The sequence below is a fragment of the Pongo abelii genome, chromosome 21 (genome assembly GCF_028885655.2).
Source record: "Pongo abelii isolate AG06213 chromosome 21, NHGRI_mPonAbe1-v2.0_pri, whole genome shotgun sequence".
In the NCBI taxonomy this organism is placed as follows: domain Eukaryota; kingdom Metazoa; phylum Chordata; class Mammalia; order Primates; family Hominidae; genus Pongo; species Pongo abelii.
In genome coordinates, this window is record NC_072006.2 from 38,864,224 (window position 1) to 38,883,885 (window position 19,662).

Genomic DNA, 19,662 nt, shown 5'->3' on the forward strand with positions numbered 1-19,662 from the left:
AGATTGACTATCAGATTGTATCTCCAGAAGCCCCATCGATGTCAGGTTGGGCAGAGCCAGCCCAGGAAACATGGAACGTCTGCCTCTGGCTTCTCACCTCTTTGTTCTCCTATGAAGCCCGGCTTTTTTTTTTTTTTTTTTTTTTTTTTTTGAGACGGAGTCTTGCTCTGTCGCCCAGGCTGGAGTGCAGTGGCGCAGTCTCGGCTCACTGCAAGCTCCACCTCCCAGGTTCACCCCATTCTCCTGCCTTAGCCTCCCGAGTAGCTGGGACTACAGGCGCCAGCCAACACGCCCGGCTAATTTTTTGTATTTTTAGTAGAGACGGGGTTTCACCGTGTTAGCCAGGATGGTCTCGATCTCCTGACCTCGTGATCCACCCACCTCAGCCTCCCAAAGTGCTGGGATTACAGGCGTGCGTGAGCCACCGTGCCCAGCCCGCTTTTTTTTTTTAGATTTTGGCAGTTACTTGGAATATTCTTTCCCTTTGATACTCCACTACCTTTTTCCTCATACCCCAATTTATATTTCTGTCTCATCTCATTCAGTGGAGAGGAGGCATCTGAAAAACCCATCAACTAGATGTGTAGGGATTTAATGTTCCTACATTAATTGTATTTTAGGAGGCATCTAAAAAGGATGATGTTTAACTATGAGGAAAGACACAATAATGATGGAATTCCTGGCACCGGTGGAGAAGAGATCCTGAGGCAGAAAGGCCTTGCTATCACTCTTCAGTCATGTTGATAGGCAATGCCACAAAGGGCTTAAGAACATGGCACTGAGGCTGGGCACCATGGTTCATGCCTGTAATCCTAACACTTTGGGAAGCCCAGGCAGGAGGATTGCTTGAGCCCAGGAGCTCAAGACCAACATGGGCAATATAGGGAGACCCCGTCTTTATACACAACAACAACAACAACAAAAATTAGCCAGGCATGGTGGTGCATGCATGTAGTCCCAGCTAATGGGGAGGCAGAGGTGGGAGGATTGCTTGAGCCCAGGAGGTTGAGGCTTCAGTGAGCTGTGATTGCACCACTGCACTCCAGCCTGGACAACAGAGTGAGACCCCATCTTAAAAAAAAAAAGGCCGGGCCCGGTGGCTCACGCCTGTAATCCCAGCACTTTGGGAGGCCAAGGTGGGCAGATCACGAGGTCAGGAGATCAAGACCATCCTGGCTAACATGGTGAAACCCCGTCTCTACTAAAAATACAAAAAAATTAGCCGGGCGTGGTGGCGTGCACCTGTAGTCTCAGCTGCTGGGGAGGCTGAGACAGGAGAATGGCATGAACCCAGGGCCAAGATCACGCCACTGCACTCCAGCCTGGGTGACAGAGCAGGACTCTGTCTCAAAAAAAAAAAAAAAAAGAATGTGGGCACTGGAGCCAGGCTGCAGGCTGACAGATTCGTATCTGTCACTTAGCAGCTGTTGAACCTTTGACAAATAACTCAACCTGTCTGTGCCTCAGTTTCCAAATCTGCAAGATGGAGATAAGAGTAGCTCCTTTATAGGACTGTTGTGAGGCTGTAATGAGATATTACATGAAAAGCCTGTAGTCCCAGCTACTCAAGAGGCTGAGGCCGGAGTACCACTTGAGCCCAGGAGTTCAAGTCCAGCCTGGGCAACATAGTGAGACCCTCATCTCTAATTAAAGAAAAAAGAGAGAGAGATTTAATCTCTCTGTAATCCCCACCACTTTGGGAGTCTGAGACAATTGGATCCGTGGAGCCTGGGAGTTTGAGACCAGCCTGGGCAACATGGTGAAACCCCATCTCTACTAAAAATACAAAAATTAGCCAGGCATGGTGGCTTATGCCCATAGTCCCATATACTCAGCAGGCTGAGGCACAAAGAACTGCTCGAGCCCAGGAGGCAAGGGTTGCAGTGAGCCAAGATCGCACTTGGGTAACACAGCAAGACTCTTTCTCAAAAAAAAAAAATCAAAGGGCCTCCGATCTGTGCCGACCACTCCTTAAAATCCCTTTGGTTCTCACCAATCTCTCATATCCCACCACTGCCTCTCAGTGGCCTTCACTCACCAAACCTGTTACTCTTCAAAAACTGTACCCCTAGGCCCTTTCCCTCAGGCCTCGCTTTTTTTCTTTTTTTCCTCTCACCTCTCCATCCTGTCTCTGTTACCCTGTTATCTCAGTTCCATATCTCAAAAGCCTAGAAAGGCAGACAAGACAGAGCTCTCCTTAAAAAGCGATGGGCAGGCCAGCTGTGGTGGCTTACGCCTATAATCTTAGCACTTTGGGAGATCAAGGCAGGAAGATCACTTGAGACCAGGAATTGGGCAACGTAGTGAGATGCGGTCTCTACACAAAATTTTAACAATTAGCTGGGCATGGAAGTGTGTGCTGTAGTCCCAGCTACTCAGGAGGCTGAGGCAGGAAGATTGCTTGAGCCCAGGAGTTCAAGGCTGCAGTGAGCCATGATTACACCACTGCACTCTAGCCTGGGTGTCAGAGACCCCATCTTTAAAAAATAAAAAAAGTGAAGGCCAGGCGCAGTGGCTCACACCCATAATCCCAGCACTTCAGGAGGCCAAAGTGGGAGGACTGCTTAAGCCCAGGAATTAAAGACCAGCCTGAGCAACAAAGTGAGATCTCATCAAAAAAAAAAAAAAAAGAAAGAAAGAGAGAGAGAGAAAGGAAGGGAGGGAGGGGGAGAGAGAGAGAGAAGAGAGAGAGAGAAAGAGAAAGAAAGAAAGAAAGAAAGAGAGAGAGAGAGAGAAAGAAAGAAGGAAAGAAAGAAAGAAAAAAATAAATTAGCCAGGCATGGTGGCACAGGCTTGGATAATGTTTTAAAAATTATTTGTATAGAAGGGGTCCCACTATGTTGTCCAGGCTGGTCTTGAATTCCTGGCCTCAAACAATCCTACCTTGGCTTCCCAAAGTTCTGGGATCACAGGCGTGAAGCCTGTGTGTATCGATTTTCTATTGCTGTGTAACAAACAATCCCTCCACAGACCTAGGGGCTCATGACACCACCTGTTTATTAGCTCACAATTCTCTAAGTCAGAAGTCTGGGCACAGCTCATATGGGTTCTCTGCTTGGGATCCCACAAGTCTGAAATCAAGGTGTTGGCCAGGTGTGTCCTCATATGGAGGCTTGACTAGAGAAAGATCAACTTCCAAGCTCCCTCTGGATGTTGGAAGAATTCATTTTCTTGTGACCATATTAGTGAGGCCCTATTTTCTCACTTTCTCTTGGCAGGGGACCACTCTCAACTCTCAGCTTGTAGAGGTCCCTCTTGGGTCCTCCTCTTGTGGCCCTCTCCACATGGCATTTTGGTCCTTCATGGGAGCACCAGCTGCTCGAAAAAACGATTGTGTTAGGTAAAAATACTGTACATTTTTGAAATATGCACCAATTGTTTAGCTCTGTGATTGTGGGCAAGTTTCTTCAAGCAGCCTGAGCCTCAATTTCCTTATTTGTAAAGCTGGGAAAACAACGATGCCCATCTTGGAGGGTTACAGGCACATAGAAAAACAAATATAAGCTGCTCTTTACATTTGTTCTTTTTTTTTTAATATTTTAATTTTATTTATTTTATTTTTTTGAGACAGAGTCTTGCTCTGTCGTCCAGGCTGGAGTGCGGTGGTGTGATCTCGGCTCACTGCAACCTCCGCCTCCTGGGTTCAAGCGATTGTCCTGCCTCAGCCTCCCAAGTAGCTGGGATTACAAGTACACACCATCACGCCCAGCTAATTTTTGTATTTTTAGTAGAGACGGGTTTTCACCATGTTGGCCAGGCTAGTCTCAAACTCCTGACCCCAGGGCATCCACTGCCTCCCCAAAGTGCTGGGATTACAGGTGTGAGCCACCACACCAAGCTTACATTAGTTCTAATGAATAGACAGGGTCTAGACACAGAGAGATGAGATGAGTGAGGGGCAGGGTTCCCTACATGGAGAAAACTGCAAGAGCCAAATCCTGGAAGCAGGAAAGCTGGTGGTTTATTTGCGAAGGGGGTGTGTGTGCGTGTGTACAGAGAACGCTGAAAGAGTAGGTGAACACAGTTTTGCTTATCCCTTCAGTCAGAATTTACCGGATGCTTACTGTGTACCCAGTACCATGAAAGGGTACCCGGCCAGCAGTGTGAATTCAGCCTGGAAGTGGGAGGGAGCCAAGGAAGAGCTCTGAGTTGGAGAGGGAAGTGGTCTGAGCTTTGAGAAGTTTATCTGCTCCTAGCAGAGTGGTTGACTCAGCAGGAGGGAACCCCCTTCTCTTCTGCACCCTCTCCTCCCTAGCCTCAAAGCCTGCTAAGGACCCAATTCCCAAGCAGAGACCCAGGAGGGAGTTGCAGAATCTGGCCCTGTCTGGGCAAGACAGACAGGGTGCGATTCCAGATGCCAGTTCCTTTCTTTCTGCTCCTGGATGGAGCCAAAGCTATCCCTTCTCACCATGGTGGTCAAGGAGGGATACAGCAATTTCTCTTTTAAATGTCACACGTAGGGCTGGGCACGGTGGCTTCTAATCCCAGCACTTCAGGAGGCCGAGGTAGGAGGATTGCTTGAGCCCAGGAGTTCGAGACCAGCCTGGGCAACATAGGAAGACCCCTGTCTCTAAAAAAAAATTAGAAAAATAAAGTTCTAAATGTGGGAAATCATGCTGGGCACTCAACTACAGCAGCTCACTTGGGTACTTGTCCACACTCACAAATATAGCCCTGGGACCCCAAAGTCACTGTCCCACCCTCACACCATGGGCAGATGGACTCAAACTAAGCCAGGCTTTTGGCTTTCTGCCACTTGCCTCTTCTCTCTGAAATGAATCCTGTCCTGATCATCACCTACTTGCTGACAGGGCCATTAAACGCAGTTCACACAAACAAGCCACGATGCCTTGAGGTTGAGACTGGGAGGTATGTTAAGGGAGCATGGAGCCAGCCATTCTGCAGATGGGGAAACTGAGGCAAAGAAAAAGGAAGTGACTTGCCCAGGCTCAGGCAGTGAGCCCAGGACAGACCAAGACTGAAATCTGACAATCAGCCCAGGGTTTATACACATACACACACACACACACACACGCACACGCACACGCACACACTCCACAATTTGAGTTACTCTCAAATTCAGACATCTGTGGGTTGAACAACAAAGCTTTTTTTTTTTTTTTTTTTTTTTGAGCCAGTCTTGCTCTGTTGCCCAGGCTGGAGTGCAGTGGTGCGATCTCGGCTCACTGCAACCTCCACCTCCTGGGTTCAAGTGATTCTCCTGCCTCAGCCTCCCGAGTAGCTGGGATTAAAAGCACCCGCCACCACTCCTGGCTAATTTTTGTATTTTTAGTAGAGACAGGGTTTCACCATGTTGGCCAAGCTGGTCTTGAACTCCTGAGCTCAAGTTCTGTGCCGGCCTTAGCCTCCCAAAGTGCTGGGATTACAGGTGTAAGCCACCACACCTGGGCCACAACAAAGCTTTTTGAATAGAAGTTCTTGGAATATGGCCTCTTGTTAATGTGTAGGCCCATCTGTTGGGGGAATTTGGGGATTATGCCTGCTCTAGCTGGCTTTACCAATTAAATGTTTTCCCCTCTCTGTCTCAGTTTTTTCACCGGTAAGATAGGAAGAATTTATTATCTATGTCAGAGGGATTCATCTCAGCCTCACTCTCTATCTCAGGGCGGGGGGCGGTGGGGGGGGGAAGGAAGGGAGTGGTGAGCCAGTTCTCCAGCCAAGCACACAGACTGGCCCATACCCGCAAGTACACACAAGGTCCCTTGAGTGACACACCCAGGCTGACACATCACTTTAAGGGGGCAAGGAGGGGGGCAGGCAATGGGAGTGGCAAGCCAGTGGGGAGCCCCCAGGTGAGGGCAAGCACCAGGAATAGAAGGGTGGCCTCTTTTTTTTTTTTTCTTTTTTTTGAGATGGAGTCTTGCTTTGTTGCCCAGGCTGGAGTTCAGTGGCGCGATCTCTGCTCACTGCAACCTCTGCCGCCCGGGTTCAAGCAATTCTCCTGCCTCAGCCTCCCAAGTAGCTGAGACCACAAGTGCATGCCACCAGGCCTGGCTAGTTTTTTGGTATCTTTTAGTAGAGACAGGGTTTCACTATGTTGGCCAGGCTGGTCTCGAACTCCTGACCTCAGGTGATCTGCCTGCCTTGGCCTCCCAAAGTGCTGGGATTACAGGCGTGAGCCACTGCGCCTGGCCTGAAGGGTGGCCTCTTGACCTCCAGTCCTGCAGCCCATGAAATTGGGCAGGTACTCACACCTGGGCATGGGTTAGATGGGCATGGGTCCCTATTAACTCTGAGTATGAACTCATGTGCACGTGTGTATATGTTTATATATGGATGCCTCCAATGTATGCACAGATACCCATGATTATCCATGTGTGTGCATAGGAATGGCACCCTCTGTCTGATTGGAAATGAGACTCCAGAATTACCCCAGCATGATGTTCACTGCCTTTTTTTTTTTTTTTTTTTGAGACAGTGTCTCCCTATGTTGCCTAGGCTGAAGTGCAGTGGCATGATCACACCTCACTGCAGCCTCAACCACCCAGGCTCAATTGATCCTCCCACCTCAGCCTCCTGAGTAGCTGGGTCTTCAGGTGCAGGCCACCACACCTAGCTAATTTTTGTATTTTTAATAGAGACAGGATTTTGCCATGTTGGCAAGGCTGGTATCGAACTCCTGGGCTTAAGTGATCCTCCTGCCTTGGCCTCCCAAAGTGCTATGATTACTGGCCTGCACTGCCATGCCCAGCTCTGCTGCCTCTTTTTACAGCCTGCCGGCCCAGACCAGAGTCTCAGAATACTAAGCCCACTTTCTGGGGCTAGGGTCAGTAAATAGCTTTGCTGCTGTATGATTCTAAGCAAGTATCTTGACCTGCATGTGCCTCAGTGCACCTCAGTTTCCTCACCTATAAAATGAGGGGTTTGGATGAGTTGAGGTCTGAGGCCTCCTCCAGCCCAGGTAATAAATCTTTGTAGTGGACAGGAGGAATGGGTCCTAGGGGTTTCAGGAGGGGACTTCCATGGGTACCTCTGACTCTACAGAGAAATGGAAGACTGAGATCTGACTTAGCAGCCTAGAAAGACTTAGCAGCCTAGAAATGGGGTTCAGCTAATTCTGGGAACACAGTCTGGTCACTTACGGTACCAGAGTGTAGCCAAGAGTCCCCTTTTCTGGGCTTGGGGAACCAGAACCATGTGCTCAACAGACCATTGCCTGTACACAGGGTAGAGAGTGCAGGTGTATACTCCTGAACCAGCCACCCTTCTTTTTTTTTTTTTTTTTTTTGAGATGGGGTCTCACTCTGTCGCCCAGGCTGGAGTGCAGTGGCACAATCTCTGCTCACTGCAAGCTCTGTCTCCTGGCTTCACGCCATTCTCCCGCCTCAGCCTCCCGAGTAGCTGGGACTACAGGCACCCGCCACCATGCCTGGCTAATTTTTTTGTATTTTTAGTAGAGGTGGGGTTTCACCATGTTAGCCAGAATGGTCTCGATCTCCTGACCTCTTGATCCGCCCACCTCAGCCTCCCAAAGTGATGGGATTACAGGCGTGAGCCACCGCGCCCAGCCCCCAGCCACCCTTCTTAAGCTTCAAGCTATAACAACTGAGCCTGCGATGAAAGTCTACTCTATGCCAGACCCCCACAAGCTGGGTGGGGGCAGTACAAGGACAAAGACTCTGCCCTTGGGATGCCAACCATCCACTTGAGAAGACACATACACATACAATGAGTCATCATCACTTACTGTTTATGGAACAAATAAGTGACTGTCCATCAAGGTAGCCATCAACTCGTGGGTAGGGACAAGGAAGGCTACCTAGAGGAAAAAAGGGTGAGTAGAATCTCTCTCTCTCTCTCTCTCTTTTAAGAGACAGGGTCTGGCTGTGTCATCCAAGCTGGAATGCAGTGGCTTGATCATAGCTCATTGTAACCTAAACCCAAGTGATCTTCTTATTTCAGCCTCCCAAGCAGCTGGGACTACAGGTGCATGGCATCTGGCTAATTTTCTCATTTTTTGCAGATAAATGGTCTCGCTATATTGGCCAGGCTGGTCTCAAACTCCTGGCCCCAAGCAATCCTCCTGCCTTGGCCTCCCAAAGTGCTGGGATTATGGGTGTGAGCCACCATACCTGGCCAAGTGGAATCTTGAAGACAGGAAAGATCTGGATTTCGGAAAGTTCTGAAGAAGGCATTCCAGGCAGGGGAAACAGCTTGAGCATAAGGGTGGAGGTGGGAGAGTGCTGTAGAGTCAACAAGGAGTTTGACTTTAGCACAAGATGTGTGTAGGAGAAAGGGAGGTGAAGCTGGAAAGAACTGGGGCTGGAGCATGGGGGGCATGAGTGCTGTGTTAGGAGTGTGGGGCTTTAGGAGCCACATCAGGTTTTAGAACAAACAAGTGGCTTGACAGGAGAGACGTGTTAGGGATTATTTAGTTAAAGTCAGCAAGTAGGTCTGAAAGGGTATGAGGTTAGCAGGAAGTGGCTGTGATGGGCAGAGGCTCAGAGTTGCATGGAATGAGGACACTTTGGGTATAACACTCCAAGGGCCACAATGCCACTCCCCTCTCCACCCCTCAGCCTTGGGTTATTTTTTTCTGGCTTCTTCCCCTGTCGCTAGGGTTAAGGAGTCCCTTGGGGGTTTCAGATGAGGCTGGGACAGAGTTTTATCACTAGAGCATTAACCTCTGGCCTAGGTCACCTCCGGCCTCCTTTTGGGCTAGGTGGGCAGTTCTCGGACCCTCCCCCACCAGCCCTGCTCTGCTGACCTAGAACCTCTGGCCCTGGAGATTCTGATATGTGTATTTGTGGTCTCTTCTCAGGCATCTCCCAGGCCACTGGGAGAGCTGGGGCCTAGAGCGTGGCGTGGGCGGAATCCTGAGGGCAGAGAATTTGGAAGAATCTTACAATGGCAGCTCTAGAGGGAAGCCTGGATATGTTGTTTGACAAACTGAGACCCAGAGAGGTAACATGACTTGAGGTCACACAGCAAGTCTAGGGCACAGTCAGGACTGAAAGCCAGGACTCTGGGGAGGCTGAAGCGCCCTGAGGTTTAGACCATCTGGTGCATGTAGAGAATGGAGAGGGTCAGGGCTGGGAGCTATGGGTTCAAATCCTGGCTCTGCCATTGACTATACTTTTGTGACCTAAGAAAGTCACTTGAGCTCTCTGTTTCCTCAACTGTAAAACGGGACAATATCTACGTTTTGGGTTGTTGTGAAGATAAAAAAAACACACCCATAGCACAGGTCGTGGCACACGGTAAGTGTGCCAATACATGTCAGCTAGTGGTATGGTGGTGCAATAGTAGGTGCCTAATAAATGTTGAATGCATTGTTGAACATGAGTTCACACGCTAACAGTGAGATTGTGAGACTCAGCTTTCCCACGTGTAAATCAGGACTCATAATCAGTCCCTGTCCCGCCACTTCTGTACAGCCCCGGTAGCAACGTAGATTAAATAAGGTATGTAAACGTTCAAGCGCAGAGCCGTCTCAGATCAATGTTTACTCAGCCCAGGGCAATTCCTCTCCAAGTCCTACTCTGCGAAATTTCATATCAGCTTCACTAACTTCTCTATATTCCCAGATGCTCCCCCGGAACCGGGGGTTGGGGATGTCCCTCTTCTCTCAAGCCCGCCGAGGTGAGGAAAAACGGGGTGGGAAAGCAGAAAGTGTGTAGGGCTGAGGAGGTGAGCCAGAGGAGGGAGGGAGAGCAGGGAGAAGGGCAGTGGGGAGAATGGAGGTGCACGGACGTGGTCTGGATGGAGAACAGGGTCCGCATCGGGGGACTTGGATATAGGATGCAGTGAAAGGATTTGGGGAGCAGTGGGAGAGGTGAGGGCGCTGCGATCCGGGAAGAATCAGGAAAATGAGGAGCCGGTAGGAGGGAGTGGAGATCCTCCTCGCGAAGAGCTCGCCGCGGCGCAGGGCTCCCAGCTCCCCGCAGCTGCTTCCCCGAACACTCACCCTCCAGGTTCCGAGAACGTTTCCCGGCCCGAACGCCCAGCCCGCAAACGGGGAGGGGAGGGGAGGGGAGGGGAGGGGAGGGGAGGGGAGGGGAGGGGAGGGGAGGGGAGGGGCGGGGCGGGGGGAATCCGCAGCCCGGGATTGGCCGCCGCCCCGCCAGCCGGTGACGCGAGGCGGGCGGGCCCCTTTGTGACGTCACAATCAGCTGTTTGAACGTTCCAATTTGTGCCCTGAGCCCCGCCGCAGCGGCCGCACAGACTCAAAGCCCCGCGGGCGAGCTCAGCAGCCCGGAGCGACCGCGGCCCCGCCGCCTCCCCCGCGAGTCCCGGCGATGCGGCCCGGCCTGTGAGCGGCCGGCGATCCTGGGACGCCCCGCCGCACAACTACCTCAACGCCGCGTCGCCCCCCTCCCGCCCCCAGGTGAGTCCCGACCCGGGTGGGCCTGGGGGCTCCCCTGCCACGGACACGCCCTGCGCCCCCCGCGCCCGGGCCTTTGTCTGTCTCCGCCGGCGGCCGCCGGGGCCGCTTTCCCGGCTCCCGATTGGTTGCCGCACGCCCGGTAGACCATGACGTAGTTCTATTTGCATATGACATTGAGACGTCACCAAGGCCGGCACCGCCCCCACAGGCTCGGGTCGCTTGTCCTCCCGTGACCCGGTAGCCGCTGTGTCGGGGCTGGGCCCTGGGTGAGACGCTGCAATCCAAAGGGGGCTGCAGGGGTTCGGCGATTTCCTAGGCTAATCCAGGGGCTGGGGTTAGGCCTCTGATCCCCTACTTTCTCTTTGCAACCTGAGAAGGAGTCAGACGGCGCTGCTGGGCCTAGGTTGAGGGGGTCGTCAGGAGTTCAGGGCTGCCTGGGACTCCAGGTGGTTGGGACGGCACCAGATGGTGGTGGGATCCCCTCCCTCCGGCTCCAGACTCCGCCCCCAGGGACTAAAGAATAACATCCTCCTAATCAATGATTTGTGTGCAGCACCTTAGCTGATGTCACTCTCAGACCCAAAATGAGGGGTCTTAGACCCCAGTGCATGGAAGGGGCAACAGGCCCAGAGAGGAGGATTAGCTCACTCGAGGTCACACAACCAATTAGAGTCATCCTCACTGAGTGACAGATGCATTATTAGCCAGGAGCAAAGACATAATAGGGGCTCAATACAAGTGGTAAGATACACATCCTCCTTCCACTGGGGACCCGATCTTGGGCTCAGCCTCATCACAGTTTGATAGGCTCCTAGGTCTCCTTACTCCTGGACCTTTTTCCAGGGGATCTCTGGAGACTGGTTCACCTTTTGTGGTCCTGACCCCTTCTGTCCTCACTGTACCTTGGAGTCCTAGAGTCCAATAAAATCGCTGCCTCCCAGCTGTTTGGATCACAGAGAGGTGAGTCATTGGCTGCCTCGGGGTGTCTCCAGGGCTGATGTTGGGGTGGAGGGTGGGGTGAGGGTTCCCTCTATTGGCCCTTTACCTCCCCAACTTCCTAGGTTGTCAGCTAGGAAGGGCCTGACCTGGCCTAGTGCAGACAATTGCAGGTGTTTTGCTGCTCCCTCCTCACCTCTGCCCACAGAGAGTATAGGAGAAGGGATAGGATAAGGAGAGTTTCTGACTTAACAAGTGGATGGGCCTAGAGGCTGAACCAGGAACTCCATTCCTGCCAGGAGTTTGCTCAAGGATGGGCTGGGGGTAGGGGTGGCTTAGGGCACAAATGCTATTCTGGGCAGAGCTGCTGTAGTTATTAAAGGGAATGGTTCTCCCTGGAGCAGAACTGGGAATGTGAGAACCAGGAAGCTGGCAGGGCTCGGAAAGGAAATCTGGGAGGCTCCCCAAGTGGTCAGGAGAGGGGGCAGGCACTGGCTGGCTGGTGCTGCTGTCACTCCTGGCTGTCACTGACTTGCTGTGTGACCTCAGGCATGGAGCTTTTCCCCTGAGCCTCCCTCCCCTAAACCTATCTGAAATTTGAGGAGGCACAGTGCAGGCTCTGGTACACAGTGGGTCTTCAGTAAATGCATGCTAAATCTTGGTGCCAGTAACCCCAGACCCTTTTGTAGCTAGGCGAGGGGTGGTGTGGCTAGATCAAGGTCTTTTTCACCTCCCTGTACCCCTGCATCATTGTATTCTTGGGGATTGTTTGCTGAGTCTTTCCTGACTGTGTACACTCTGGACTGGATGCACAGTAACGTGGGACTAGGTCTGCCCTGCCACTATCTAGCCATGTATTTTTGGATAGATTTATGTCATCTTTCTGATCATCAGATTGTAAAATGGGCTGGGTGAATATGATGGTCCCTGAAACAGCTCTTAACTTCTCTTTCATATTCCATGAAGTAGTAGGTTCTTGGAAGGAGGATGTGCCTCATCAAGGCCTCGATATTCCCTTCCTTCAAGAGGGGCCAAACTTTCTGGGCTTTTAGTAATGGAGTCACTAGCTCCCTGTGGCTACAGATGGGTTGGGATACGTGAATTGTGCTGGGTGGACACTAGTTGGGGGTGGCCCCACCTTCTTAATCCCTGTAGATCTCCCACCCCCATCCCACCAGGGAAGCCAGCATCTTAAGCCTGCTGTGAGTCTGCAAATGTGGAAATATTCTCTGGGTATGGAAGTGAGGTGATTCTGCAGCAAGTGTGAAAACATTCCCAGGGAATGGGGGAGGTAGCAATAAGCATGGCAATACTGCAGGTGGATTAGCAGAAAGAGGAGAAATGCCTTCAGGGAAGTCTGGACATGCCCCCAGGAAGTTCTACAGGAAGTGTGGAAACACCCTTAGAGAATGGTGACAAGTGTCTCAGCAGCAAAACTGTTGAGCATCTTTAGGGAACAGGTGTGGAGAGTCAGTCAGGCTTCAGGTGGTACTGGGGGAGTATGGCCAGCAGCCCCCAGCCAAGCTCTAGTCCTGAGGTAGGCTTGCATGGGGAGGGGGTAGATCTAGAGCTACCACCTTGGTGTTTCCATTTCTGCAGTAGGGGGCCTCCCTCTTCATCTTCACCCAGGGAAGGATTGGTTAAGGGATTACCTGGGTCTGGGTCCAACCCTCAGTGCTCATCCTTAAGGGCCCCTGGAAACTGACAGATCCCTCCCTCCATCATCACCTCCCACTGACCTGCTGTCTCCCTGAGCCCAAGCAACCTGATCTTCCTCCTACCCCGGGATGCTGCCCTTGAACAGGAGCCCGGGAAAAGGGGGTCAGAGGGGGGAGGGCCTGCCGGCATGCCACCTTTACACCTCATATGACAGACACAACCGAGGCATGCCAAATCACATGGTAAGATGGTAGCAGTTCTGTGGGATTTCTGCTGGCCAGTGCTTTTCAAACCACACAGGCTCCAGGAGTGGTTCTTAATCTCTGGGGTCAAAGATTGCTGTTTAGGAAAAATCATGATGAAAACCAAGGTCCTTTTTCCCAGAAAAATACACATGGACCATGACCCCTGGCCGCCAAGTTGAAAATATCAAATTCAGACAGACACCCAGAAAAGGCAATAGAATATAATGATTCTGGGTGCTGCCTCTGGAATCTGATTGTGTGGATTCAGTCCCACCTTTGTCTCTTATTAGCTCTGAAACTTTGGGACAGTTAACTTCTCTGAGCCTCAATTTCTTAACTGTAAAGTAAGGATAGTAATTATCCACTTCCTGTAGTTGTTGTGAGGATTACATGAGGTAATATAGGTAAAGCTGCTTAGTATAGTGCCTGGAACATAAATGTTAGCTATATTATTATTATTATTTTGAGACCAAGTTTTGCTCTGTCGCCCAGGCTGGAGTGCAGTGGCATCTCGCAGGTTCCAGTGATTCTCCTGCCTCAGCCTGGGATTACAGGCACCTGCCACCACGCCCAGCTAATTTTTGTATTATTAGTAGAGATGGGGTTCACTATGTTGGCCAGGCTGGTCTTGAACTCCTGGCCTCAAGTGATTCACCCACTTCTGCCTCCCAAAGTGCTGGGATTACAGGCGTGAGCCACTGTGCCCGGCCTAGCTATATTATGATGATAACAAGCAGACAATATAGGCAATTTCCTCCCTGCCTGGAGAACTCCTATTTACTCCTCAGAGTCCAGCTTGGATGTCCAATTCTCTGGAGACCTTCCCTGGCAGAGCTGTGTCATGTGTCACTCTTTCTATCTTCCTAAAGCACCCTGTAATAATAACTAATTTATTAGTTTGTTGAGTGCTTACCATATGCCCAGACATAGTTCTAAGCACTTTGTAAGTGTTTAGCTCATTTAGTTCTCCCCCCCACCTTTTTTTCTCATTCAATAACTTTGGTATAGCTCATTTAATTCTTATTAGAGCCTGGAGGAGGATACTATTATTAGCTTCTTTAATTCTTATAAGAGCCTGGAGGAAGGTACTATTATCATTGTCTTTTGACAGATGAGAAAACTAAGGCACAGATAAGTTAAATAACTTCCTAAAATCATACAGAAGATAAAAAAAAAAAAACCTGAATGCAGAAAGCACATCTCCTCAAAGCGTCCGCACACATCCCCGTCGTGTGTACCCTTCTTCCTGCTCTGGGGGTGATATCTTCTGTCCCCTGCCCCAGGTCAGGAGTGGGGTGAACCTCAATCAGTGGTGGCTCTCACGTCCTTCTATGATTGCCAGGTTTTTGCACTGCCATAGGGCGCCCCCGTGAGGCGCTTCGCCCCCCACCATGTTCCAGCGCCTCACCAGCCTCTTCTTCAGCACCCCCTCGCCCCCCGAAGACCCCGACTGCCCCCACGCCTTCGTGTCAGAGGAGGATGAAGTGGACGGCTGGCTCATCATTGACCTGCCGGGTGAGGCCTGGGTCTGTCTCCTGGGCCTGTGAAGTCATTCTAAGGACAGATGGCCGAGCAGCGGAGGGGAAGGGCGCTGCTGGGGGACGGGGGAGTTCCCCAAGCCTACTGGAGGTGGGGTCACGGGGCCCCTTCCCATGAAAGCCGGGGCCCTCTCCTGGCGGCCCAGGAGAGGCCGCACGTCAGGTCCCCTAGGGCAGCAGGGCGAGACTCCTGGCCCGTGGGTGCCCCGGGGCGTTGCGGACGGGCTGCGGGTCTGACTAACGATGCCCTTTCTCTCCCCGCCCCCTTGTCCGTGTGTGTGTGTCCCTCCTCGCTGCTCCCCTCCTCTGCACGGCTCCCATCCCGCGCCCCGTAGACAGCTACGCGGCTCCACCCAGCCCCGGGGCCGCCCGTGCCCCCGCGGGCCGCCCTCCGCCCGCGCCCTCCTTGATGGACGAGAGCTGGTTTGTTACCCCTCCCGCCTGTTTTACTGCAGAGGGGCCTGGACTCGGTCCCGCCCGCCTCCAGAGCAGCCCCCTGGAGGACCTCCTCATCGAGCACCCCAGCATGTCCGTTTACGTCACCGGCAGCACCATAGTGCTAGAGCCCAGGCCCCCTTCCCCGCTCCCGGACGCGGCCCTGCCTGACGGCGACCTCAGCGAAGGGTGAGGCGGAGCCTGGAGGCCCAGGGAGACGGATCTTGGAGGCCAGGGTCCAGGCTAGGAGGCTGGGGGAGTGGGGCCAGGAGCCCGCCCCGCTCTCAGGGGAGTAGCGGCCTTGGGAGGGTTGCCGTTGAGACAAAGTGGGGGGCCGGTGGGCCTCCGGGCGAGGCTAGAAGCGGGCCTGAGGACGGAGGGGCGGGGCTTGAGAGGGAGGGGCGTGGCTAAGAGGCTGGGGCCGGGGTTGGAGGCTTGAGGAGCGTAGCTGGAGCGCCTAGGGAGTGGGACTTAAACAGAAAGGCAAGGGTGGAATAGGGGGTGGGGGTCCAGTCTTCCCCGAGATCCAGTTTACTGTTAAGGGCTAGAACCGAGGAGACACCTCCGGGTTGGTACCCACAAGAAGGGCGTCGGGCACCCCAATCTGAACAGCAGACACAGAACTGCGCCGAAGCAAGGGTGGGAGATGGCAGCGCCCTCTAGCCCCCCCGGCCTGCTTACCCGGCTTGACCGAGCTTGGCTCTGTCCTCACAGGGAGTTGACGCCCGCCCGCCGCGAGCCGCGGGCCGCGCGCCACGCCGCTCCTCTCCCAGCGCGGGCGGCGCTGCTGGAGAAGGCGGGCCAGGTGCGGCGGCTGCAGCGGGCCCGGCAGCGGGCAGAGCGCCACGCGCTGAGCGCCAAGGCGGTTCAGCGGCAGAACCGAGCCCGCGAGAACCGTCCGCGCCGGTCCAAGAACCAGGGCAGCTTCATCTACCAGCCGTGCCAGCGCCAGTTCAACTACTGAGCGTCCACCGGCCGCGCCGCGAACCCCTTGCCGACTCCTGATCCCTGTCGGGCTCCTCCGACTCCTCGGGCTGGACACCGAAACCTCCCTTCTTAAAGCGTGTGAGGTTGGGTGATAGCCATTCCTTCCCCGACACCCTCAATTTCCCCATCTCTGATCCTCTAATCTGCCTCTGAACCCATTCACCTTTCACCCTCACTCCTTCTGGCCCCCATACCCAACATCTAATCATCCATGCCCCCTACTCCTGACCCCTCCATCCTTTCTTCTCTGGTCCCCATCCCTGTCTCTCCCCTTCACCCTTTCCCTCCAGTCCTCTACCTCTGGCCTGCCCCTATTCTGAAAGCTTCTTCCAGTTCCTGATGTGGCTTATTCCCCACCTTCAACTCCCACCTTACATGACTCACACTATCCCATGGTTGGCATTACACTCACTCCTGTTCCCTTATTCTTCATTCCCAGTAATTCCCTACCAAATGGTGGGGACCCTGAGCCCAGCTCTGACCAGGTAGAGCCTGTGCAGCTTGGGCTGCTGTCATTGCCCTCTAGTAAGGGCTCAGGGTTTTGCTTTTAGTCTCCTCTTCCTTCTGCCTTGGGGGCGGTACTCTGTGGAGCTGCTTAGGCCTGGAAAGGTACAGTATGTAGAAGAGGACTGTGAGATGTGAGTTAGAGGGAGAAGATGGAGGGAATCTAGGGAACGAGGCAGCCTACTGGAGATGTGGACAGGACAGACACGTTGAGAAGCTGCAGGGAGCAGGGCACCAAGGGAGTGTGCACTGTGCTTGCTCAGGGAGGCCAAACCCTGCTCCCAGGCTGAAGCCTGGAGTCTGCCCCCACTTCCCTTTTCTATAATCCACCCTTCTGCAGGCCCTGAAATCTGAAGGGCTTAGTTAGTACCTTGCCACTCTACCCCCGACATGTCACCCGAGTAGAAGCTGGGCAAGGCCCCACCATCCTGGCCATCTGTTCACAAGCCCAAGGTGCTAGGACATGCAGGCCACAGGGCTTCTAGGCAGGGAAAGGGCACACACCCTAGGTCAGAGTGCAGAGCAGTGATGCTGGAAGACACACCATGGGGTGAAGCCATCCCAAGACTGACAGCTCAGCCTTCACCTTGCCTCTGGCCTTGTATTTCACACCCTGCTCAATATGGCTAGCCAGCAGTCCTGAGTAGGAGTCCAGGACTCCCACTGTCCCAATCTGCAAATTGTTCCTATCCAGGTTCAGGGCCTTCAGGGGGCCTCTTCATTTTCTCCCACAGGCCTCTCTTTCTTTCTAGGTTGCTGGGGAGAAATGGGTACCCTATGGTCCCCGTCCCCTTCTCCTCCAGTAAGTACCTGGAAGAGGGAACCTGAATTCCTGGGGGAGATAGAAGAGGCAGGGGCCACCAGCCTCCCCTTTTTGTGGTGAGACTGATTTTTGGGCTCAGACACCAGCAACAGCCTCTTGGGATGCCCCGAGTTGCTTCCCATTTCCTCTTTCTAGCCGTCCTTTTCTAGTGTGTGCTCACTCTTCCTTGGAACTTTTAAGACTTCTTGGTACATATGAACATAGGTCCTCCCCTCACCCCAACTCTATGTTTCCAGGCCTCACAGCCAAGCTGAGGCTTGGAGAAAACTCTGCATTCCCATGAGGGCAAAGGCAGCTGCCCTCCCTGACCCTATAGCCCCAGGCCTCATGGGCGGTATGTGGGGAAGGGATGGGGTATCCCCATGGATGCTGGGATGAGGACAGAGGAAGACCTGATGCGGTCTCCTATTCCAGGGAATAAGCCAAATTAACACTAAAAACGGATCAAAGTTCCCACACCAGTTCACTAGGGCCCCAGTAGTTGACAGCCTTGCTCCTCTCCCAAGTTCTCCTTCAGAACCTAGTTGCTTTTATTCTTCCAGCTACCACTTGGGCACTTCACAGCCAGCCTAGGGTCTTTGGCACCTCCAAGAGCTGAATCTCCCTCCAACCCTTCTTGCCTACTCCTCACTGCCAGCTGGGACCTAGGCTCAGTCCTGTGTGGTGCCCATGATCCTTCTGGTGGGGGAAGAGTTTAAGTTATAGGGCATTTGGCTCAAATTTTAAAAGGCCTTTTGTTTACCTATATTTCTGGAGGCTCCTGTAGTTCTAGAACACAATCTCTCACCTGGTTGGTTGCAAGGCTCATATTTTTTTGTACCTTTCCTATAGATTCTGTAGCATTTGAGTGTGGCAATATTTTAATTGTGTATAGATTTCTAAGAACCAACACTACTCAGTCTCCTGCTAGTCGGACTCCTGAAGCATCAGCCCTTGTCATACTGTATTGACTGTGTACGTGCCTTTCACCTTGAGCATGCTTCAGGATTTTTTTTTTAAACCACAGAACTTGAATACATGAGGGAACCAGAGTTCAAAGTCCTATGCAACCTTAGGAGGGGGTTAGAGAGTCTGTTTTGATTGATGTTTTCTGAGGCCCTAGAGGAGTTTGTACCAATTTGTGAGTATTAATGTCAGTACTACCAGCACTTTGCCAAAACTGTGTCAGAGGGACCCCTGTTTCTAGAGTGAGTCCCAGTTACATCAAAGAGTGACTTCCAGTTATTCCCCAGTAAGTCTGAGTGGTTCCTTCAAGCTGGATGTCTTTCCAGCCTTTGCCAGTCTAGCCCCAGCAGGGCACTGTGTGTGTATGAATGCAGTTTGGTGCTGTTTTAGAGTATGCCTGCTCCCCAGCCCCCTGCCTGGAACCCTCTGAGCAACTTGCTCTTACCTATAATGTCTTAGGTGCAACACGGACCCCACCAGAGCTCTTGGATACCCCCCTAGATCCATGTGGCTTTATGTGAGAGGACTGAATGCAGACACACCATAGCCCCCTTCTACCACTTTCCCTCTCACCCTGCCACCTAGTTCCACATGGAACCAACAAGTTGAGTACATCCCTGTTGGGTGTTTTGTGTTGAGACTGGCTGAAATGAGGAGACTTTGACCATGTGACGTGTCAACAGACTCAAGGAAACAACCACCTCAACTGGGTCATGTGGCATGCCTGTGTATGTGTGTAACAGAATTCTGATTGTTAGACTGTAATGCTATTCCTCTATGGGAGAAAAAAATTAATATAAAGAAAAACAAATAAAAATCTATTTAAAGCACATGATCCTTTCTGCCTGAGTTGAGCTTAAGTATGAGAAGCACCTTGTAATCTTAAGCACAGTAGTGGCATAGGATATTATGATAAAGCTGGCTTTGGTTCTGGTGTGTGTGTCATATGGGAGAGGAAGAGGGGAGATAAGCTTACTGGGAACAGAGCCAGACAATGGGGTCTGACTCATAAATGACTACTTTTAGAGGATCCTTATAATGCAAGACACATACATGAAGACAGCTGAAATAGAGATGAGAATAAGAGCATGACAGAATGACCAAACTCATCCTTTTGGTCTCAGGCACTGGGTTAGAGCAAGGGCAAGTAGCCACTGGAGGGGAAATGATGAAGTCTAACCCTGGGGGAGATGCAGCAGAAGGCTGAAGCCCAGGATGAGACAAGGCCAGGGCCCCAAGCAT

At 52.3% G+C, this 19,662-nt stretch overlaps 1 protein-coding gene and 1 long non-coding RNA gene across 9 annotated transcripts; one reads left to right on the forward strand and one right to left on the reverse strand.

Moving 5' to 3' along the window:
• Positions 1-3,593: 3,593 nt before the first annotated feature.
• LOC134760780 (uncharacterized) lies at positions 3,594-10,008 on the reverse strand. Its single transcript, XR_010138743.1, has 3 exons — positions 9,929-10,008; positions 7,709-7,780; positions 3,594-4,914 (listed from the first exon to the last, which is right to left on the reverse strand). It is a non-coding gene; the product is annotated as an uncharacterized LOC134760780 (long non-coding RNA).
• Positions 10,009-10,062: 54 nt separating this feature from the next.
• TP53INP2 (tumor protein p53 inducible nuclear protein 2) lies at positions 10,063-19,252 on the forward strand. 8 transcript variants are annotated; one of them, XR_010138746.1, is made up of 7 exons: positions 10,067-10,348; positions 11,192-11,308; positions 14,531-14,703; positions 15,062-15,350; positions 15,876-16,231; positions 17,405-17,454; positions 18,880-19,252. XR_010138746.1 is itself a non-coding variant. In XM_063720627.1 (5 exons), exons 3-5 carry the CDS (start codon positions 14,580-14,582, stop codon positions 16,123-16,125), a joined length of 543 nt encoding a protein of 180 aa, XP_063576697.1. In that variant the 5' UTR covers positions 10,063-10,348; positions 11,192-11,308; positions 14,531-14,579; the 3' UTR covers positions 16,126-19,252. The 8 variants fall into 8 exon arrangements, 3 of the variants coding, with proteins under 3 accessions (XP_063576697.1, XP_063576695.1, XP_063576696.1); XR_010138748.1 differs by having other exon boundaries at positions 15,876-16,224; XR_010138744.1 differs by having other exon boundaries at positions 10,068-10,348; positions 15,876-17,454.
• Positions 19,253-19,662: the final 410 nt, after the last annotated feature.

What these genes read in the sequence shown, in the direction of transcription:
- TP53INP2 (XM_063720625.1), top strand. Translation starts at nt 14,580, where the DNA reads ATGTTCCAGCGCCTCACCAGCCTCTTCTTCAGCACCCCCTCGCCCCCC. An exon ending in GCTCATCATTGACCTGCCGG is followed by an intron (nt 14,704 to 15,061) that starts GTGAGGCCTGGG and finishes CGCGCCCCGTAG; the next exon opens with ACAGCTACGCGGCTCCACCC. An exon ending in GACGGCGACCTCAGCGAAGG is followed by an intron (nt 15,351 to 15,875) that starts GTGAGGCGGAGC and finishes CTGTCCTCACAG; the next exon opens with GGAGTTGACGCCCGCCCGCC.